At 41.5% G+C, this 23,084-nt stretch overlaps 3 protein-coding genes and 1 long non-coding RNA gene across 7 annotated transcripts; 3 read left to right on the top strand and 1 right to left on the bottom strand.

Annotated features, from left to right (window-relative positions):
- Positions 1 to 62: 62 nt before the first annotated feature.
- On the top strand, positions 63 to 8,606 carry LOC117424761 (translin-associated factor X-interacting protein 1-like). 4 transcript variants are annotated; one of them, XM_058992797.1, is made up of 17 exons: positions 63 to 394; positions 766 to 833; positions 1,682 to 1,769; positions 2,391 to 2,497; positions 3,338 to 3,464; positions 3,575 to 3,668; positions 4,127 to 4,323; positions 4,527 to 4,662; positions 4,879 to 5,048; positions 5,572 to 5,731; positions 6,106 to 6,236; positions 6,494 to 6,604; positions 6,785 to 6,943; positions 7,079 to 7,188; positions 7,398 to 7,527; positions 7,831 to 7,937; positions 8,159 to 8,606. In XM_058992797.1, the coding sequence occupies exons 1-17, from the start codon at positions 359 to 361 to the stop codon at positions 8,364 to 8,366; spliced, it is 2,139 nt and encodes a 712-aa protein (XP_058848780.1). In that variant the 5' UTR covers positions 63 to 358; the 3' UTR covers positions 8,367 to 8,606. The 4 variants fall into 4 exon arrangements, with proteins under 4 accessions (XP_058848780.1, XP_033897346.2, XP_033897345.2 ...); XM_034041455.3 differs by having other exon boundaries at positions 65 to 394; positions 766 to 818; positions 6,494 to 6,622; XM_034041454.3 differs by having other exon boundaries at positions 65 to 394; positions 6,494 to 6,622.
- Positions 8,607 to 8,649: 43 nt separating this feature from the next.
- LOC117424172 (uncharacterized) lies at positions 8,650 to 10,419 on the bottom strand. The gene is made up of 4 exons (XR_004547873.3): positions 10,301 to 10,419; positions 9,861 to 9,966; positions 9,577 to 9,682; positions 8,650 to 8,910 (listed from the first exon to the last, which is right to left on the bottom strand). It is a non-coding gene; the product is annotated as an uncharacterized LOC117424172 (long non-coding RNA).
- A 434-nt stretch (positions 10,420 to 10,853) lies between these two features.
- On the top strand, positions 10,854 to 14,190 carry LOC117424337 (THAP domain-containing protein 11-like). Its single transcript, XM_034040578.3, has one exon. The coding sequence runs from the start codon at positions 11,235 to 11,237 to the stop codon at positions 12,093 to 12,095; it is 861 nt and encodes a 286-aa protein (XP_033896469.1). The 5' UTR covers positions 10,854 to 11,234; the 3' UTR covers positions 12,096 to 14,190.
- A 1,755-nt stretch (positions 14,191 to 15,945) lies between these two features.
- Positions 15,946 to 22,466, top strand: LOC117424228 (nuclear transport factor 2). The gene is made up of 5 exons (XM_034040404.3): positions 15,946 to 16,058; positions 18,844 to 18,965; positions 20,050 to 20,121; positions 20,557 to 20,655; positions 21,916 to 22,466. Exons 2-5 carry the CDS (start codon positions 18,867 to 18,869, stop codon positions 22,027 to 22,029), a joined length of 384 nt encoding a protein of 127 aa, XP_033896295.1. The 5' UTR covers positions 15,946 to 16,058; positions 18,844 to 18,866; the 3' UTR covers positions 22,030 to 22,466.
- Positions 22,467 to 23,084: the final 618 nt, after the last annotated feature.

Raw genomic sequence — 23,084 nt, 5'->3', positions numbered from 1 at the left:
TTGGCGTGTGCAATGCGTGCTAGCAATTTGGGGGAAGTCTGATAACTACAACTTCCACAAACCCTTGCGAGATCTCATCCGTGGAGCTCACGCATGAGGAGGAGGGGAAAATGTAGTTCTACAGATCTGCGTTCCTCTCTACGCATGCTAAACGGGTTAACCCGAGTCGCCCTAATTCACTACAAGCCCCATAACCCCCTGTGGCAGACGACCATGGTCGAAAGAGGTTTTGGGATTTGTAGTCCTAAATTCGAAAAGAACTACATATACCAAGGAAACTGTGCGAGGAAGATGTGTTTTGCGAATTGTATATATTGTCGCGTTTAAATGCAGTGATTGATACCCTTCTCTGAACAAAATGGGCTTCAGTTATAGACCTTTATCGTGTATGAATGTGAGTTTAGCAGATTTAGCTGTGCTTTGACTGTTACGCAATGTTGTCAATAACGCCGTCATTAAAAAATAACCCATCCTTTAAAATAAAAAAGACAATCGTTTTGTTTAAATCATATTAAAACGATTTAGTAAACATTATATATTTCAGTACGATTGGATCTCAAGTCAGAATCTTTGTTTACTTAATATTTCGCTGTGGACACCACAAAGACTCGAGAGGTCCTTCCGAGGGGGTGGGCTTCGATCCCCATGGCAACACACTGTACACAAACAAAGCGCTCAATTTACATCCACATTAAACAGAAGGCAAATGCAAGGACCGTGAACATGTTTAGTTTGTGAATTAAATGATTTTCAATGTTTTCAAAGGACACGATGCAGAGAGATGGCAAGTTACCGACGTTACAGCAAGTGTCGGAAAGGCAAGACTCATTTATGTGAGATTATTTCATTGTTTTGAAGTTTCTTTGAGAAGATTACATTAGCACTGGCTACATCATTCAATTGTACATATTCTATGATTAAAAAAAAAAAAAAATTACAATTGAAAAGTAGTTGACTTTTTTTTTTTTAAACATACAACTCTGTAAAAAGCAGATATGCACCTAACATCCAAATCACTAGATTATTGATAAGAAACTAACCAAGTATTCATGTTTCTTTACATTTAAGAAATTGTGTGTTTATGTATGTATTATAGATTTATTATATATAGGAGGCTGTGTGGTCCAGTGGTTAAAGAAAAGGGTTTGTAACTACGAGGACCCCGGTTCAAATGCCACCTCAGCCACTGACTCATTGTGTGACCCTGAGCAAGTCACTTCACCTCCTTGTGCTCCGTCTTTCGGATGAGACGTTGTTGTAAGTGACTCTGCAGCTGATGCATAGTTCACACACCCTAGTCTCTGTAAAACGCCTGGGATAAAGGCGTCTGATAAATAAACAAATTATATATATATAGAGGTGTATCTTTTGTAATAATTGTTTGTTCAATACAATTTTTTTTGAGGGGGGGTATATGCGGATCATCTGTCTCCAAAGAGCCCACGTTTAAGACAGTACCTTAAGCGTGCAGATTTGACTCAATTTGAAAGCGATTGTCAACAATGCTCCCCGTGCAAATTCAATGTTGCCCGTGCAAATTCAAGGTTGCCCCTGCCTTTGAGGGTGTAAATGCCTAGTACAACGTCCTCAGATTGAAGGTCTTTAATGTAATACAATCAGGCTAGAATTTCTGCTGAAGGTGCTGTAGCTCTTTCTCAGTCTGATCGAAATTATTTTACAGAGAGTCCCCACACTATCCGAGTAGCAGCCTGGTCCTTGGGTTGAGACACCAACAGCAAAGTAACCATACAAAGCTAAAAGGAGCAGTTGTGAGTATCAGGACTAATGAATGAGGATGAAAACAAGACAGTCTTGGCATATGGAATGAAACTATGATAAAATACAGTCTGGAGTTATCTGTGATGTTGGTCTTGACTCACAACGCTCTCACTTGTGAGTTGTTTCGAAAGATTATTTCAAAGTCTTTTTGTTTTTATGAATAAAATAATGTTTGATATCTATGAAACTGTTATTTAATGTTTGTACTGGAACCATCAACAGCCCAAAGGAGTTTCAGGAATATCAAACTTGATTTGATTCATAATGGCAGACTTAAAGAAAAAAAAAATAATAATAGTAATTAAAGCTTTTCCATAAGAGAGTGCTAAAATAAATGTCATTTCTTACTATTCAAATCTGAACATCAGTGCAGATAAAGAAAGTTCTGCAAACATGATTGAGGAAGCTCTTTGCTATGATAATCTCAGAGCAATTTGAGCTACCTTTAGTGGGTATTATTATTTTGAGGCAGTCCCAGAGAATCTAGGGTTCTTAGCTGGTGTAGTCTGATGTAAATCTTAGAGTCAGGACAGACAGTCAGCATTGAATATAGAGAATCTCCTGAATACTTTGGTAGCTAAAGTGAGTTCAATGTGCTTTCGTGTCTCCAGGGGGAATCTTGTACTGGTCACTTGTCGACCTGGCCAGCTCATTTATCATCACAGATAGTGCCGCAAAGGCGCAAGCCACATTCCCCGACAGAGAACAAAATTCATGGGTATGTATACACATTTAAAACCGGGGACACCCCTGTCCCATCCTTAGGGTTAATTAATCCTTCAGATATAGAAAAGTTTAACCAAACATAAGCAGTGAGAAGTGGATCAGTGTACAATGTACAGTTATACAAGACAGATATGTGTTTATTTCGGGGGAGGTTAAAGAAGACTACATTAATGATTTGACTGCAGTGGTTTTAGACGGTGTTAAAGGAGGTAACAGATGCTCGGATATATTGTGAGAAGTGTTGAATTTAAATCAAGGGAAGTAATGTTAAAACTTTACAATGCATTAGTAAGATCTCACCTAGAATATTGTGTTCAGTTCTGGTCACCTCGTTACAAAAAGGATATTGCTGCTCTAGAAAGAGTGCAAAGAAGAGCGACCAGAATTATCCTGGGTTTAAAAGGCATGTCGTATGCAGACAGGCTAAAATAATTGAATCTATTCAGTCTTGAACAAAGAAGACTATGCAGTGATTTGATTCAAGCATTCAAAATCCTAAAAGGTATAGACAATGTCGACTCAGGGGACTTTTTTGACCTGAAAATAGAAACAAGGACCAGGAGTCACAAATGGAGATTAGATAAAGGGGCATTCAGAACAGAAAATAGGAGGCACTTTTTACACAGAGAATTGTGTGGGTCTGGAACCAACTCCCCAGTAATGTTGTTGAAGCTGACACCCTGGGATCCTTCAAGAAGCTGCTTGATGAGATTCTGGGATCAATAAGCTAATAACAACCAAACGAGCAAGATGGGCCGAATGGGGCCTCCTCTCGTTTGTAAACTTTCTTATGTTCTTATGATTAGCCCCTAACTTTGCTTTTGTCTTGCAGCTGTGGCGAGGAGTTCTCGAGCAGCGTGTCGAAGCCTCGGTTTCTGGAGCAGCTGGAAACCTACCTGAGGAAGGAGCTGCAGTCCCTCGACCCCAGCAAACCCAACGCACAGGAGCTCAAGCTTCAGGTCGGAACTGGCACATCACTACACCACTCTCCGTTTGTTAGTTTGCCTCCCTTGCATTTGCAGAAGGGCTTTGTTGATTAGGGATTGAACGGCACATTTCTGTCTTGCAGGCATACCAAGAAGTTTTCGAATATTTCATTGAGGATTTCAAAACCTACAAGCCCTTGTTGTCAGCGATTAAAAACGAGTATGACATAACCTTGGGTATGTAATCCTTTAAAGAAAAAATAGTACGGTAATCAGGATAATACAAATAATTATAATAACACCTACAGTCTAAGAAAGCATCCTTTCATCTTTAAAACAAGAACTGAGGAGCTGTAATTTGAAGTGCTCCTACATGTACTCAACTTCTAAGTTTCCTCTAAAGTTGCACCTTGGATCAATAGCTTAGTAAATATAGCCTTATACTGTCCTCTTAGATGGGGATTTATATTGGAGGCACTACTTTTTCATGGCATTGATACCTTATTGACTGAGCTGTTGAACTGAATTGAAGTAATGTTTTTTTATATTGACAACTGTAAAGTGTGATTTCTTTTCTTGACAAGGAATGTTTGCTACTGACATGCATTTAAGTGATGTAATGTATAGACTGCAAGTACATTAAGGCAGATCAGTTGATAGTGGTTCTCATGTCTTGCATATTTGTTTGGTCTTAGCTTACCTAAGAGACCAGATCCGCACACTGGAGCCTCTGAAGGCAATGGTGGTGACAGTCTCGGAGCAATGCAATCAAAAAATACTGGCTCTGCGAGAGGATGAGAGAGCTGAAATCAAAGCCCTAAAGCAGGAGAAAGTCCAGCTGCTGAAACGCATAGACCAACTGAGGGAGAACCAGCTCGGCCTGCAGGCTCAGGTAGGCAAAGTCTTCAGCCCTCCTTTGATTGTTTGTGTGGCCCTATATCAGGACACATGTCACTCTGTTGTGGCTCACACCAGTATTCTTAAAACAGCCTTTCTGAATTTACTATTCTTAACATTATAGTGGCTGTTACACTCGAAGCCCCTACCCCTATGCAATGTAGTGTAAACTCTCCTTCCCTGTGTGGTGCTGTACAGTTGGCCAGAATGCAGGAAGACCTGGCTCACCAGTACCTGCTCTATCGCGATGAGGCCGACTCCCGTAAGCTGCTCATCTCAGAAATCAATGAGATGAGGTTCCTGGAGGACGACCTGAAACACTTACAAACACAAGGTAAACACTGACTGCTGGGCTGTCTTCCAGACCAATATCAATAGCCATTCCCCAATCTGGATTCCTTGAGAGAATGTTGCATCCCCAGCAGATCTGCAAAGAGGTGCAGTATAGTTTGTAAACTTAAATACAGCTTCGCAAAGTGCAATGTAATAGCGTTGGATAAATCGTGAAGCAAAACTGTTGAGCAAATCAGTAGTTTGTGTCCCCCTCCAGTGGTGGCAGTAGAGGACCCTGTGAAGATGAAGCTGGCTCTGAAGGTGGCCCGGGAGGACCTGACCCGGCTGCAGGTGGAGCTGAACTGCATGAAGGCTGATTATGGCGAGGTTGTGCCCCGGAGGGACTTCACGGCTCTGGAGAAGAACCACAAGGAAGCCCTGGCCAAGGTGGGGGTGCCCCTACAGCAACATTATTTCTGTTCCAGTAAAGAGACACCCTGCACACATATGCATTACTTATGAATCACAAGACGAATACTGTACTCAGGAACTGCTAGTAAATATAAACAAGGGTCTCCTGTGTTCTGCGCACATCTAAACACACAATAAGATTACTGTGAAAATAAGGTAATCAAACTTTACAATTCCCATGCCGCTACAACCCTAGTGTTTTCACCACAATCTATTAGATCTATTACCTAGTTTATTTTTTTATTAACATTTTTTTTTAAATATATAATTTATGATTGATTACAAAAAGTACAGAAAAATAATAACAAAAAAACATGTCATTATTTTGAAAGTTTCTAAGCACAATGACCCATACACGGTTTCATGTTGAGCCTTTGTTTTATACTGTATCAAGTCTGTGTCTATCCATCTTTAATGGCATTTAAACAGTCGACACAGGAGAGAGCTATGTAATGCATGGTTTTGAAGGGTGCTTTCCTTTTCCTTGCCTCTTCCCCAGAAAGCTACCTTACAGAAGGACTTTGATCAGCTGAAGGAGGAGTACGACACACTCCTAGACATCCACAAGCAGGTTTCCGACCAGAGAGACAAAGTCAGCACTCAGCTGGAGCACATCAAAGGCAGATTGACCCCCAGACCCCAATGGCAAAAATGTGCAGGTACTGAGTGCAGAACTAAAGAGTGTGGCGGGCTGGGCATGTTTTAATATTGTAGCATTGCCCTCATCGGGGGATTAGTTTGCAGTCAGATACTGTCTTGGCCCACCTTTAGTCTATACACACACACACACATATAACAGAGAAAAGCATGATGAATGGTGCATTTGTCACTTATGGCACCGAGACCCTTAACATCAGACTGCATTGGTGTGCTATTCTATAAAGGGACACAGCTTTTTAAAGTAGCTATTTTGAAGTTGCAATGGCTCCTTCTCTAGCACATTACTATTAGGGTAGTTTTACACATCCAGATTACATCCGGAAGTAATCCCAAATATTATTCCTAGTTCCTCTACCTTGGCTCTTGTTTATAGAGGTGGTCTCCGGGGGAGATGACCGCTGGCACTTGCTGTCCGAGGGTCTGAGCAGTGACCAGCTGGTGGACGTGCTGCTGGCAGAGATCGGGGGCAAGGATATCAGAGAGAAGGAGTTCTTCGATGGGCTGGTGTGTAAATCATGGTCCTTTTCTACCACTGCCAGGGGAAACCCACTTGTAGGGTGCCCTTGTAAAAAGTCATCTTTCTGAAGCCTGCATGTCCTCGGGGGAATTAAATTAAAAAATAATCAACGACCAAATCAGTGCTGCTCTAGCTGGGGTCTTAGTCTAATATAATGCATGGCAAGCCACCTGGATTGTGCACAATAACATAGTACAGGTACTCCAGACTTGCTTGTGAACAGCACCCTCTTGTGTTTGTCCAGGGGAAAGGTGATGCAGTCCCTGTGTACCTGCGCTATGAAGGCACCATTAAGAATCTGAAGCTGAAGAAAATAGAGATTGTGGACAAAATAAAGGACATCTGGAAAGAGAAGGTGCCTGCAGACCAGCAGGTGCCAACGTACCACGTCTTAAAGCAGATCTTCTGTGTTTTCCAGACTTTATTTTCACTATTTAGACTCCTTTGTTACAACACTGCAGGGTAATGTCAAGAAAACATATATTTTTTTTAATGTATTATTTTATTGAACAATAATTTATATAACATGTTTCAGAAAGGGGAGAGACGCAGCCTGGATGAGTTTTTCCACGAGTACCTTCAGAAGAAGCACGCTGACTCAGCCTCGAAATGGGCATACAGCATCCAGGAGGGCTGTAGGCTTTACAGGGACGATGACTTCATCAACCTCTTCTTCAACATCCTGACAGGAAAGGTGGGTTCATTCCTTCTTTCTTTAATTACCAAGAAACAAAGCAAAGGTGCCACTGTCTTTGCACTTACAGACCAGCCCAGACGGTGACCCTCTGTCACTGTGTTGAAAGATGACATGCTTGCGTGGTTGTTTCAGGTGGATGAAGGTGTGTATCACGGCCAGATTCACCTGATCTCTCACCTGTTAAAAGAATTGATGCACAGCGATTCCTCAGAGAAGGGCTCCCTGAGCAAAGAGAAATTCAGGTGAGATGAATCGGCACGTCTTCTCTACCGAGATATTCCAAACCTTTCCCCGGGCTTTTCTCAAGTGTCATTTTTATTCTGTTATGTACAATATGTCATATCTATCCCACTGTCTTTAACAGGGCAAGGTAAGTCATGCTGTAGATCGAGACATTAGATCTCTGGCTGCCGAGCACTCAAAAGAATACACCCATTTTTTTTTTTTGCAGGCAAGCATTAAGCAGAGCCTTCCCGCTGAAAAATCAGGAACAGATTGAGGAGCTGATCCAAGCCGCAGAATCCCAGCAAGGTCACTTGGAGGATTTGAACACCATTAACTATGAAGTCTTGTTTTCTGAGGTAGCGCATTCTCCCAGCTAAACAGCTTGCAGCTGGACTAAAATTCATTACAAATGACACAATTGCAGTTATAATAAGACCCTAGTTCTGCTAGGATCTTACGAGCACAGCTCAGATCCTGGTCAAATCTAGACAAGCTCTAACCACAATATATATTATACAAGAATATGCAGACATGAACTCTACTTGAATTCAGGTTTAAATTAAAGCCTGCTGTGAAATCCTCAGTAGCACACCCACCACCTTTAATTCCCTGTAAAGGAAAATAAATTAATACAAAAAATATTGTATTCTTCTCTGCAGTTTGCCGAAGATCAAGTCGGGAACTTCCTTACGCTGTTAAGAAAACAGGCAACTGCGGAAAAGCAGAAGTATCTCGCAGCACTCACAAAGGAGCTGGGCAGCAGGACGTAAGTACTCTTATTTAGCTGAGATTCAGTATTTCTACCCTGATAGAGTATTCCTCTTGGATAAAAAAAACAAAAACAAACTTTCATACAAGATGTTCAATATAAATTTATTTATTTAAATAAGAATAGTTTTACGTTTTTCTTCCAGCTAGTATGGACTAGATCAGGATTGAACTGTAAATGTACAATAGGATAGATACTTTTTCTAATTATTTGAACAGGGAGGTTAAAGTCGCTGACCTGAGGACTGCGTTTCAAAGCATCGACCCCACTGTGGATCCACAGACCGTGGAAAGATACATCTGTCTGGCTTTCCAGATGGAGAAGGAGGACTTGGAGCAGGCTGCCCCTGTGGATGTCAACTCAGCCATGCAACGGCTCTTAGCTGCAGACGTCAAGAGGACGGGTCCTGGGCCAAAAGAAGACTAACAAACTCACAGCAGGACTCTGCTCCAGTGCCAGCTGCTTCTGTAAAATGTATTCTACATCTGCAAAACATGCTTCTTCCTGTTTCAGGGCGTCAATAACAATTTCAATCAGACACAATTATATTCTAATCTGTATTGTATTTCCAAAGAGAACCTTTTTTATTACAATTATACAAAATACCATTTTTAAAATACATTTAAAGTAGACAACATAAATAAAGAACTGGGGCAGAAGTAAGAAGTCTTAATCTTATTTAAATATATATATATATATATATATATATATATATATATATATTTTTTTTTTTTTTTTTAAGAAGTCAGAAAGCATTGGCTGCTGAACACCAGCAGGACTGATTGTTACAGGTGTGACTAACAGCTTGTGGATAAAGCCCAACGTGGAGAGATCTGCAGGAGTGAGTTACATCTTGGGAATCGCCAGATTCCCACTGGTAACCACAGGTATCAGCAGCGTCCTGTATTCCATGGGAAGATGGCGCTCAATCAGCACTTTCAAGGGCATCTTGTCAGAAACAACCCTCTGCCTGCAAGAGCAAAGAGAGAACACTAACAGCCACTGCAATTATTTTTATTTTTCAAACCTCTCATAAAATCCTTCACAGGAGCTGGCCCAGTATTAAAAAGATGGGTGTGCTGTATCAGTCTATCTACCTATCTTGCCTTTATATAGCACCCTTCATGTGTTCACATCTCAGAGTGCGTCACATACAAAGAACAAGGGACAGTCCACTAACCCTTATCTATAAATATGTTAAAGAGGGCTCAGCTATTATCATTATTTAGCATGCTATTTAAAATGTTGCTTTTAATTTTTAACATGCAAAACACTCCAGATATCTGTATTAAAAACGAAAGCTTGCAACCCCTGATAGATATTCCAGAGTCCTGCTACGTTCCTGCTGTGGCTCTCTGTGAAGTGAATTACACTTTTCAGGTTGGTAAGGCCACTGATATCCCCCTTATTAAAGACACTGACTATACAATGAAGTTTACTGGCTAGCTGCCAGTTCCATTTGGTTACCCCATTATCAACAGAAGAGGGATCGTGTGTAATATCTCATAAAATATAATAAAAAGCATGCAATCCACAAAGATCCATTTCAAAATGCATGTGGTAGAATGCTTCATGCTATTCACTCAGGAGAACCTAAAAATGCATGCATAAATAAAAATAAAAAAAGAAATGTTACCTTTATCCAGATCTCTCCCGTCCCAGAGTGAACTTCTCCATGCCGCGGGGGTTTCAGCAGTCTTGCACTTCTCCTTTTAAAACAGCCACTCTCCAACTTTTATTCTCTAAAAGGAAGGAAAAGAACTAATGGCCCAGTTGATAAAGATGCTGGGGATGTCTGTGGGGCCTCTGCAGCCGCCGTTTTCCCGTTCACCGCCAGCAGGTGGCGCTATGTTGGAGCTTTGAACCACCTTGCTATGCTGGCAAGCGACAGATTATGACGCATACTAAACGTTCACTCACCTGCGCGTTACCCGCACCTGAGTCTGACACGGCTCTGTACTCATCACACCTTTGAGCAAGGTGCGCACGCTGACATCTTCGTCTGGGGAATTCATTTTGATTCAACCTGAAGATTCAGAAAAAAATAAAATAAAATAAAAAACAAGATAGCGAGTCACACAACGGCAATAGAGAAACTGTGCAAACCAAGCACTGACAGTAAACAGATTTGAATTGTCAGGACAGTCTCACAAGGGTTATCCTAAGAAATAAAAACAGCGCATTAGGACCCAAATGAAGCAACTGGCATAAGCAACAGCGTGACGTGGGACAGCGAACAACTCTTGCCGTCTTCTTAATTCAATTTCAAAACGTCTTAATTATGCGTAAACCACACTGAAGCTGATTTGTATGTCACTTGAGTATAAACAAAGTTACATTAATACACCGCTAGAGCGTACTGTGCATTTGACTGTTGCTTTTAAAACCACGATCCCGCCTGGAACTGCAAGCAAAACCTCGCGTGAGTTCCTTCTGCTGTTTGGCACGCATTGGCTAATTTGCACTTTTTTTTTTCTTTCTCCGCATACACGTATTGACGTCCTTACGTTAGCGTAAAACGTGTTATAGGCTTCTGGTAGCTGTAGTTTTTTTTTTTTTTTTTTTTTTTTTTTTTTTTTGCATAACTAACGTTCTTTACGTCAAATGCAATAATGTGTTGCGTACGTTTCCAGGCGGGTGCATGTGGAGGAGTTTTGACAAATATTCATTGATATATGGACTCTGTTCTTTTTACACTTTAGTGTTCCTTTTACTAAAAAAGACACCATATTTGATAAGTATAAGGGCACGGCATCTATGCAGTTTGGCATAGAATACATGTATAATAATAATAATAATAATAATAATAATAATAATAATAATAATAACTAATTTAAAATAACGATACTAATAATATTATTTTTACTTGTGTAATTAATTGCAAAATTTAAACAAATAGAAATGATATTAGTAATACACATAACAGATTAAAACAAAATAATACAGATAAAATATATATTTTGAGACGTTTCTTTTAGTTTAGTTGGGTGCTGTGTTCGAGGGGGAGAGGCTCGGATATTCACGCTGTGATATTTTCACGGGACTGGAGAAGGTGATTAGGGTACAGCACAGGGGTTCAACGCGGTACGTTGGCAATCAATTTTTCCACCAGTAGTCATGTTCCAAAACCGGAAGTAGTTAGCATTGTGGGACTTGTAGTTCCGCTCTGGTGCTCCTGGGGGTCGATAACAGCGCGCGGAGGAGGAGAAAAACAAAACAAAAAATAAATAAATTAAAAAAAAACATTTTACTGGCTTGCAAAAAAAAAATCCAAGTTAGGCTTTCTCGCTAAGCATGCCTGGCTTCACCTGCTGCGTCCCCGGCTGCTACAGCAACTCCCACCGGGACCGCGAACTGCGCTTCTACACCTTTCCAAAGGATCCCGTGCAGAGAGATATTTGGCTGAAGAACATCTCCCGGACCGGGGTGAGCGGCTGCTTCAGCACCTTCCAGCCCACCACCGGCCACCGGGTCTGCAGCACCCACTTCCCCGGGGGCAGGAAGACCTACAGCATTCGGGTGCCGACCCTGTTCCCGCTACGCGGCATAAACGAGAAAAGGGGCAGGCGAGGGAGGAACAAAAAAGTGTCTGCTCATGCCGCCGCCGCAGCTACTGTTGCTGCCACGGTCGACGTGACAGCATCTTACGCACCCTCTTGCAGCCTCCTCATCGCAGTGAAACACGAAGACACCGGCATCGGTGCCAACGAGCAGGGGGTGAATGACCAAAGCGCTCAGACCGATCGCAAGAGGGGACCCGACGAGACAAAGCCCGTTGACCTGACGGTGCAACAAGAAGCCCTCGGTTTCTGTGAACCAGTGGCAGCGTCCACCTCGGAGGGGTTTCAAGCAGCCCCAGGGGGCGACCTATCATACCCTACAACCTCCACCCTGACCGCCGCTCCGATTGTGGTGTACAATGGTAAGGAGACGTTTGATCACTCGTACTCACTGACGTCCGGAACCACCTCCACGGAGCTGCTGAAGAAACTGAACGAGCAGCGGGATATCATCGCCCTGATGGAGGTCAAGATGAAGGAGATGAAGTCGACCATCCGACAGCTCAGGATAACAGAGGCGAAGCTGAGGGAAGAGGTGAGGGACAGAGACAGGATCATGTCTATGGCTGTGTTAAGGAAGAAGCACGGCGTGTAATTCTGTCTGTCCGTTTCTTTATTAAGAAAATAAAGGAATGGAAATTAGAAAAAGAAAAAAAAACTTTTTATAAGGGATTCCAAAAGTTGTGTGAAACAAAGAAAGTTTTGTACACAGTCAGTTTAAGAGTAAATAACTTTACATTGTCAGAATTATTTTTTTTGCTTAAAAAAATGTTGTTACTAATGTTAGCTAGTTATTGTAACATGTTAGCTTATAATATTGTAAAACAAAGTAGCATTGTTTTTTTTTTTTTTTTTTTTTGCTCAAAAGCTTGGCTACTGCAGAAGCTCGGAATGATTTGATACAGTGATATCCCAAAAAAGTTTGACTGTATTATTAACGCGCTTACTATCACCCTTGGGGTTTACCACCCCAGTCAGACACGTTTTCAATCAACAGGTGATTTAGTTTGTATTACCCAAAGTCTGGATTCTCCAACTACAGTATCATTTGCTCGCGTCTCATACTGTAGGTGACGTTGAAGCTTGCCTCAGAACTGCGGGTCCGGGAAGTCAAAGCTCCACATCACTAGGATGAGCACAGGGATGTCTCTTTCAAACTCTGATTGGTGATGAGAAACGTGGCTGTGCATCGCTATTTGAAATGGGATTCATTTACTTTGCTAGCTAAATACTACAGCTTTTTAAAAAGGAGAACAAAGTACTGAAGAAGGGGATGGTGGTGGTTCGGAGAGCACCCAGCATCTGAACCTGAGCTCTGTGACTGTGTAGATCTCCAGTGCTTGTGCTGTGTCTTTAACCCTTTACATTGTGGCAAGATTGTGTGAAGTGTGCCCTAGTTTGCAGCTCACGATGAAGAAGGGGTGCAGTTAAGGGATACTGGTTTCCGAGATGCTCTTCTCCAGTACGCTGTGCCTTCACGTGCCTTAGTCTCTCCCAGCTATTAAACTGGGTGCCAGCTGGACCCCTGCATTGAAAAGAGAAGCCGCGTCAGGAAGGGAAAGATCTGACAACTCAACTCAAAAACAAGGAACAGGGATACCGTGTCAGCCAAAGACATTTACTGAGCTGCAACTGTTATTACAGGGGTGAAGTTAGACTCCCATTGCATAGCTGTTTGATCTATTCCTGGTTTTACTAGGAGTTTAACAAGACACACCTGAGCTGGTTACCTCTGCACACTGGCGAATCAAGCTTGTAGTAAAACCTGGAATGGGTGAAACTGCTTTGCAGTGGGAGTCTTATTTCTGTATTACGAGGTCCATGCAAAACATGTACTGGCTCTGGCAAATCATTTTTTTATCTCAATGAAATAAAAACATTCCTGTTTGGTACTGGTTTAGTATTATAGATCCATACTTTTATGCTGTGTTAGAAAACTATTGTGAACTGGCTAGGCCTGGAAAGATATTGTTAAAACTAAAATAAACTGTCAATTCAATGGCATATGTTTCAACTAGAAGTCGATTCTATGTCTTCAATCAAATTCAGCACTATTCAGTGTTTAATAATTGTGGAAGATATTATTTTTTTTTTAGTTAAGCATTAATTCCATTATAATGGCTGTAAAGCAGGCACAGTTACAGGTTTAAATTCAACTGACAACCCAGTTATGGTCTCAAGCTCCTGCATGTCAGGATCCAACGAGGGTTTTTTTTGATGTAAAGAATATTTTGGGGTCACTGTGAAATCAAAAAACAAATGAAGACAAGCAGACCAGTCATGGATAACACCTAATTACATGTGTTACCTAATAAGGAAATGCATGAGAGCTGGGACACGGAAGTATTGGTTCACCTTGTCACAGTGGTATCTGTTTGTTTATTTATTACTGTTGTGGTGCATGTCTGTTTTCTGTGTGGATATGTGTGACTTGCATCCTAAAATACACAGCATGTACCTCAGAATTCGCTTACAAGCACAACACAGTGTATTGAGATTGCAACACGCTATTAAAATCCCTAATTGCTGCAGGACAATTTAGATGCCAGTACTTCATATGCATATTTTATGTTAGTTCAGTTTTTTTCTGTAACTGTTGTCTGTGATGAGTTTATTCCCTGGATTCCAGATGTGCATTGCTGGCAGGAACATCTGTTTTGTTTTTGTAATAAACTCATTACTTACTGTTACATCATGGTGCAGGTCTGTTTTACTGTTGTAGGTTTGTTTGAAAACTAAAAAAAAGTTCTGTCGCAACAGCCAGGTCTCATACTGGTTTTGCAGAGGATTTTACTTTGTAAATGGCTGATAGATTCGTCAAGTTATTACATTAAAATGACCTGGTTCCAAATGCATGGCAAGTGAATGTGTCTAGATTAGGCAAAGCCTGAAATTCCCTAAAGCCAAAAAGAAATCTGCAACTCAGTATTTGCTCTGTTGTGCAGAACATCAGTCTGTCCACCAATTTCTGCTGATTGAATGCCCATTCTTGTTGCCCTGGGGCAACATACACTTTGTAACCATTGGAAGTGCAGGTCTTTTGTAGAGGTGTGTTACGAGTCATATCATATTAATATAAATAAAATATTTGTGGTGTTGTTGCTACATGTAGATGTAGTTTTATAATATATAAATCGTGAATTTTTACACCAGGGGGTCGCAGAAGTCATAAGTCACTTCGAAAGGATCCCAGCTAAAAATAAACTTTTAAAACTGCTGCACTAGACAGGCACAAGAAGAAAATCCAAACTGGGTCTCCAGTGCATTGACTCCAAGGCACAAGACTGTACTGCTGGGAGAGGACTGGTGAGCCTCCATCCAAGGGAATGCTACAGCAAGCAGGCCAGTGGAGGAAGCTGCTGTGTAAAAACACATATCCCAAAGCAAGCAGCCCAGTAGCACTTGCAAATAAGTTTCCTGTTTTAATCAAATCAGATAATGTTCCAGTCGCATGTTTATCCCCAACAACACAAGCAACTGTATGAACTCGGTCCTTTTCTTTATTCATAGCCTGCGCAGCTTCCACTTAGTGAATCTGCTTTTTGCATCCAAAGACACACAAGCACACTCCTTAGTGTCATTCAGTCTGCAGATACATAGGAAAACATGTGATAATAACTTACATGAGTGAAGCATTCTATACAAAATGCTTTTATATCAATTAAAATTAGCTGTACTGTATTGCTATTACAAAATGGGGGTGGGTGTCACATGGAGAAATTATTAAATTATGTCCTCATTGTTATTTAAGGAAGATGATGCTCAAATAGATAGCTACAATACCAAAGTTTACAAATAATAATTTATTTCTTAGCAGACGCCCTTATCCAGGGCGACTTACAAGATATCACATTATTTTTATATACAATTACCCATTTATACAGTTGGGTTTTTACTGGAGCAATCTAGGTAAAGTACCTTGCTCAAGGGTACAGCAGCAGTGTCCCCACTGGGGATTGAACCCATGACCCTCTGGTCAAGAGTCCAGAGCTCTAACCACTACTCCACACTGCTGCCCCAGCAAATGCCAGCAACAATAATTACTGTGTAAACCCATGTAAGAAATGTCGTTTTATTTTGTATTGTTACGCATTATCAGTATAAATATACTGTATAGACCAGCAGATTTCAAAGTCGGAGGAAGCGTGTGTCCCAGTATTTACACAAAGCGGACAGTCAACGAGGTCGCTACTGAGAGTGCGCCGAGAGTACATTATGAACAAATGTAGTGAATTGCATTTGAGTGTAAAACTGAAAACGATTGTGTGACAACACTCTCCACAGATGACGCTGAGAAAACAGTGAGCCGGCGCTTTGCATTTCTGAAAATGTAGTTTTTCAGAATCCGTTCTCCGTTGACGCCCGGGATCAACTCCAAACAGAAGAACTGCAACTTAGCGCGCCTGTTAGACTCCCTTAAAACTACAAGTCCCGGCATGCACAAGGCGCGGTTTTTGTTGGAGGCTGCGGGCATGCGCTGCACGGAGGTGGGTCGGCTCGCGGCCGATCTCACTGATCGCCATAACTGGGAACCAGGGGAAGCTGGTGAGGGCGTTGGGTAAGTTGTTACCACTAACTCATAATAAACACCGACGCCTTCCGTTTTAACAAAAAAAAGCAAGGTCCGAGAGAACTGGATATACATGTTTAGGGTTAATTACTTTTGCTGTTTTCCTGGGAAGGGGAGAATTTGTCATTATTTTCACGCCGCGGTTAGCAAGAAGTGTTTAGACACGCCTTTATACTGTGTGAGAGAGACTTCACCTCTCATATCTCCGAGGGCCCCAGCTTTGTACACCCACTACACACTCCGGGAGACAGTCTGCTTCGGGAATGCAGTATTTTTAGCAGGACACGAACTGCACACGTGTTGATTGGAGGGCCTAAATGCTTTTATAATATTAACCAGGACAGTCTTTCAACACAAAACATTGAGACAAAAACGTACTCCATACATTGGAGACCCTTGCGGCTTCGTTGCTGTGTTATGCATGCTTCGTCTATTGTGCTTGTTCAGGATCGAGCCTCGCTCCGTCCTGGTACGCTGTCCGTTGGGTACAATATAGCATTAGTAATGGAAACCGCCTGCTAGGAGAATTGACAGATTTCAAACCGGACCGGGGGGGGAGACTCTGGATAACCGAAACACGCCCACACAAAATAAGTGTCAGTTGGTTGTGATTTTTGTTTGTTTGTTTGTTTGTTTGTTTGTTTTCTCTAAAATAACATTTTTGGTTAGCTAATTTCTACACACGAATCGACGTTTTTACTGTAGGGTATGCACAAAAAAGCTGCGCAAAATGAAAAACGAAAGTTTTTTTTTTTTTGGTCTCTTTTTCTTATATGGGTTCACTCACGCTTGTACATAATGTACCGGTAGTTTCATTTTTAAGTTCAGTTCAACATGATTAAGTGATCGCAGCTGTAGCACATACCGAACGTCGTGTTTGTCGATTCCAGGGGTTTCGGGGAGATTTTCCAGATTCCTCTCATTAGGGGGTGACTGTGCCAAGGCGTTACTAGTAGTATAACACTTGTGTTGTTACTGCTAAGTCGGAGGGGACAAAAAAAAATAATGCATGCTGCCACACAGTAGTGTTAAGCAGTGTGGTTTTCCTTGACGTAATCCAAAGCTTGACTTTCAAAGTTGACTTCCAGCAGTAAGCTCTTGCAATTCTTTGAGTATAACTTACTACATATGCGCATACAGTTTTGCATTGAAACTCTATTGCTGGGCATACAAGCCACCCACTAGAGTTTGGAGTTGCAACGGGCAACACCCATTTCCTAATCTCATCTCTTATTATGTATTAGATGGGTAAACAAGTGGACAATAATCAAAGCATTGAAAACACTTATTCAAATGCATGTACATGTCATGTATAATATATATAGTCATGTTTGCATTGAAAAAATGTTGCGTAAAAGCAAGAAGCTACAAATATAATACTTCCCTTCGCCTCCAAATAGCCTTCAAACATCCATGAATTGATTGGACTTGCTGACTCAAAGTCATGTGCAGTGATCGTCCCACTGCTGGTTTTAGTGTCTGTGCATGAACATTAGTAACACACTTACAAAGATAAAAGGCACACTTGTTGAGTAGTCCTTCTAGGAAGCCTGTGCTATTTTCTTGCATGCAAACAGTTAAACTCGCCCAATCACCTGTTCAGAGACCAGCGCAGTGATTTTTGGGAACATGTGTGCTTTGTGGTCCCTGCCCTTTTCAGAACGGAACAGGAAAGTGAAACATGCATTTTTATATTGGGGTTGTTTGAGCAATTGACATAGGATAGGGGATATTTGCTAATGCCTGCTTGCATTGTTGTTTCCCCTGTGTAAAATAACTGACTCTGCAACTCTCTATCCACACAGCCTGCTTTCTGTATGCCTGCTGGTATGCTGAGCTAATTCCCTGCTTTCCACCAGCTAAATGCAGTGTGTCTGAGTTGTGCAAGTGCTCATAAAGTACAGCATTCCTTCATACTCACAGCAGCATAGACAGACGACCTTAATTAGTACAGGAAAATCATTTATGATGAATTCTGATGATGCAAATCTTTAAAAACACCCAAGGATTCAGAGTTCCTAATTTCTTTGGGAAGGGCATTCCATAACATAGGGGCATAGGAACAGAAGCCCGATCACCCACAGTTCAGAGTCTGGTCGTGGGGACACATAAGAGTCCAACATCAGTGGACCGCAAATTGCGTCTAGGGGTATAAATAGACAAAAGGTCAGTTATGTAAGGGGGAGACACACCCTTCAAAGCCGTAAGTCAATAGCAAGATTTTAAAATCAATGCAAAACTTAACAGGAAGCTAATGTACGGATTCCAGAACGGGGGTAATATGATCACCAGATCGAGACAGAGTCAAAACCCTGGCTGCTGAGTTTTGAACATACTGCAATTTGTTGAGGGTGTTCTTGGAAACCCCAGCAAGCAGGGCATTACAGTAGTCAAGTCTGGACGAGACAAAGGCATGGACCCGTTTCTCCGCAGCAGGCATAGAGAGAACAGGGCGTAGCCGGGCGATATTCCTAAATTGAAAAACAGATATCTTTGTTATATTCTGTACATGAGACTCAAAAGTTAAGCTCAGGTCAGAAATGACCCCCAAATGTATTCGCAGCCATTGCCACCTTGTTGTAATAAATAGCCTCATACACATGTATACTGTTAGTGCTTCTTATGGGTTGTACGAGTGCTTGCCGACATTTCAGATATGCTCCAGTATAAATTTAGGAGATTAAACTGAGTCTGACACCTCTAACCCATAGCACTGTATTCAGGCTAGGTTTTAACAATGCAGTATTAACGGTGGATCTCTGTTTCTCTGCAGTGCCTGTTGCTGGGTGAATCAGAATGGGTGACAAGCCGATCTGGGAGCAGATAGGATCCAGCTTTGTGCAGCATTACTACCAATTGTTTGACACAGACAGGACTCAACTAGGAGCAATATATGTGAGTGAAACACACTCATGTTCCTCACAAAGGAGAGATTTTAAACAAGGGTTTAACCAGAATTCTTTCCTCTTGCTGGCATTATCACTGGTCCCTCTTTTCTTGTTCCAGTCTTCTTCATTGGTTTCTTTCTAACATGTTTTAATTTTGTGATTGGAAGATTATTTCAAATACAACGTTACAGATTAAAAATCACGACTACTTTTGCTTTCTGGCTCCTTATTTCCTTTGCTTGTGGTTCAGCACCTGCTCCATTGGTCCTGCTGCAGTCTGGACAGTGCGACCTACTCTAGCAGCAGTTTGGCTTTATTTATTTGTTTTCTCTTTGGATCTCTAACATTGTATTGGTTAAATATCTAATGCAAGAGAAGGGGGAGCAGTGAAAATGCTGCTCATGTTTATAAGAAGTAGAAAATAGATTTTGAAGCCTTGATTACTACTTTAATGTGGCAACAGCCAGTAACACTGAGTCTATCTGAGACCTGATGACCACATGTTATGTGGTTAGGACATATGTTCTGCCCTATTGAACTTCTACCTGTAAACAGCTGTGATTTCAGAATCCATCAGCATGTCCACTAGGTACAGAAGCCCTTGATACGTCTACAGATTTCTCCACAGTGCCTTTTTTTTTTAATGTCTTAAATGTTTCTCCGTCTAACCTACATGTTCTTCATGTGTACTGAAGGAATGCTCACTAATGTATTCATGAACGTTGATTTACAGAGTTGCTGTGTGGACCCCACTTAACATTTCTACTTCATGTAGGTACCATGTATACAGCTTTAATTCCTGTGGTGTTCTGAAAGTACCTTTTGCATAGAATTGCTAGATGTATTATTTTGTATGATTTGTTTCTCTCCTCCTCACAGTCTTTCCTGCAGTATCCTAGGTATATCACACACTTCTCTGCATTGCTGCCCTGCCTGTGATGCACACACTGACCAGGGGGTGGGTGGGGTGGCAGTGCAGTGTCACTCGCTGTTTTGTGTTTCTCTCTCACTCACGGCACACAGGGTGAATTTCCAGTGCTGCGTTTGTTTCTCGTCTCTTAAATGTGCCCCCCCCCCCCCCCCTCTTTCAGATTGACGCGTCATGCCTTACTTGGGAAGGACAGCAATTCCAAGGAAAAGCCGCTATTGTGGAGAAACTCTCTGTAAGTTTTAGGGAAGTGAAGTTACTTGATTAACACTCGGCACGCTTAGGGGGGTTATTGTCAAACCTGTCCAATTACGAATCCAATTACGAAGTTAACCACCTGAGACCACAGCTTTAATGCCCATTACAGTCTGCTTTGAACCGTGTGGGGGTGAGCTAAGAAAAACTACAGACATTAATGTTTTAGTTCCAATTGTGTTCCAATTTCTAATAAAAAAAAAAAAAAAACACAGAATCTTAAAATGTACCTCAGTAAAGGATTCTATATAAACACTACTGACTAGCGAGAGAAAAGGGGGTACCCGAGGCTTTCTCTACCACCTGTGAGTAACTGCAGCACACTGTAAGAAACGTCAGTAAAGTGTACTGTAGTTGGGGGGGGGGGGGTTACTGCAGGTTGAGTAATCATTTCTCTGTTTTGTGTTTATTACAGAGCCTTCCCTTTCAGAAGATTGCGCACAGCATAACTGCACAAGACCACCAACCCACACCAGACAGCTGTATATTGAGTATGGTTGTAGGACAACTTAAAGTAAGTTCTGTTAACTAACTGTGTTCAATGTCAGTTTCACTTCATCTGGTCTAGTGTATTGTCAGCACCTTTTTTTTTTAAACTTACTGGTGAAGTCCTAAACCATGTACTAGCAAAACAGAAAAAAACAACGTTATTCATAAATGTTCAAAATGCTTTTGTGCTTCTACCTAAATTGGGGTTTCCCAGGGCAGCCAAAGTAGACCCCCTGCATCCCCTCTGTAAATCATTGGACCAGATGCAGGGTTTGTTAAAACTTTTCTACAAAACTGGTACTGTATGTCCTGTTTGTTTAACGCCAGCATACTAACTGGAGGCTGTTTCACAAGCCAGAAGTTTTGGTGGCTAACAAGACTTAATGGACTGGATTCTGTACATACAGGGAAGCAGTATGAGGAAAAAGGACGCAAGCCTCAAACCATGACAACAGTAGTGAAATGGATTGAATGAAAGCCGCATTGCAGTTCTAATTACCAAGCCCATGTAAGAAGGAAATTTGTCAGGCTGGCCTTTAACTACTTAAAAAATGCACAGCTCTTCCTCTCAGACAGTCAGCCTTCACTGCTTGTCAGTAGAGTTAGAGGAATTAATGCAGAGGAAAAAAAAAAAGTTATGCTTTGTTATGCTGTAGCAGTGGCAAATGTTGCTTTTATAGCTGCATAACAGTACACTGATATTTCTTTGGATTTGATTTCTTTGGATGTTTTCTTGCTGGGCACCAGGTGAGCTGTGCCAGGCTTGGCAGGAGTGTGGTAGGGTGCAGCATTCTTGTCCAATGATAGTAGGTAAATGGGCCTTCCTAGATTGATCAAGGTAGTAACACAAGAGAAGCAAAACATCATGAAAGACAATTGCCTCCATGTATGATTATTAGGGTTGTTTTCCTCTACTAAGAACCAGCTATAGCGTAATACCCCCAAAAAATCTGAAGATGTCAATAATCGGTGCAGAATTATTGTTCTTATTTGAGGAGGATCTAATTGCTTCACTACATTGTGTCGCGAGGAAATATCGCTGCGTACAACAAACACTATGATTAGGCAACTTGGGTCTTTTGGAATGATTACCAAAAGAAAATCTAATCATATTACGCATGTAATAAGCCTCTAAGAAATTCCCAGTGCCTAAATCAGAGCTAAATTAAAGATGCAAGGTGGAATATGCATTTCTTGGTCTGATCGCCTAACCCTTTTTGTTAAGGATTTTTTTTTTTTTTTAATGTAATGTTCAGCCTAATTTTCATGTCCTTTTCTCTTGCAGGCTGATGATGACCCCATCATGGGATTCCATCAGATGTTCCTCCTGAAAAACATCAACGATGCCTGGGTGTGCACCAACGATATGTTCCGGCTTGCACTGCACAACTTCGGCTAAGGGCAGTGTGGGAGAAAGGGGGGAAGGAAACCCCCATGTCCATCCACGCCTCTCTTCTGAGACTAACCACCTCTACGGGATTCCAAATATCATACACAAAAAAACCGCCACGCAGAAATCCGCGACCTCTTTTACTTTGCTGAATCGCGGCAGTCTGTGGGAAATCCTCAACTGTTGTGCATGATGTTTGGAAGCTAGATTAGCTGCATTTGACGACGCCAGTATAACCCACCCCCGCCCTTTCTGTCCCTCTTTATTTTTCCAGTCGTGTGTTGTTACCAGCATGCCTTTTATTTTTTGGTTTTCAGTGTACTGACCGGTTACTCTAGCGATCCAAAGAACCAATGCATCAGCTACCTGTAGTTGACATGAACCGTAAATTTGACATAATTACAAAAGCCACGATACACAATAAAACCTTGACATTTTCTTAATAATGGTTTTTTTATTTTATTTTTTATTTATTTGTTCCTGCGCTTGCAATGTATTAACTTATTTTTTGGGGAATTCTGTTGTGAGGTTATTTAGCCCCCTTTCTCCCTTAGCAACATCTATTGAAGACTCTGGTTAGCAAGCCATAATAACGACTTCAGACAATTGACATGCATCCATCCTGCAGTCACGAGCACGGACGGCTGTATAAGACCGGGCTCAGTGACCGGTTGTGATTGCTCTTTGCCATGAAGCCATTGCGGGTGGATGTTATTTTTGAGAAAAAAAAGGACTCTGGTTGTAGCAGCAGTCTCTGGGGGGAACACCGAATGCTATAATTTATATATTGATTGAACTCGTTTTCGAGTTATTGCTACTGTCTGTTTTCCGCTCAGTGTTAAATGCTTCAAAAAAAAAAAAAAAAAAAAAGTGCTACATTTGTAACAGCCAACTGCTCGGTGCAGGTTCTGAATTAGTGTTACTCAAGTTGACAGGATAGTTTCTTTTTTTTTTTTTTTTAAATTTCAGATTTTACACAATGTTAGGTCGACCCCATGCAGTCATTTCTCTGCTCCTAGGTCCCACATGTTAGGGACCGAGGTAGAGACATGTTTTTCGGTTCT

This window comes from Acipenser ruthenus, chromosome 19 (genome assembly GCF_902713425.1).
Source record: "Acipenser ruthenus chromosome 19, fAciRut3.2 maternal haplotype, whole genome shotgun sequence".
Classification (NCBI taxonomy): domain Eukaryota; kingdom Metazoa; phylum Chordata; class Actinopteri; order Acipenseriformes; family Acipenseridae; genus Acipenser; species Acipenser ruthenus.
This window is presented reverse-complemented; position numbering and strand designations above follow the sequence as displayed.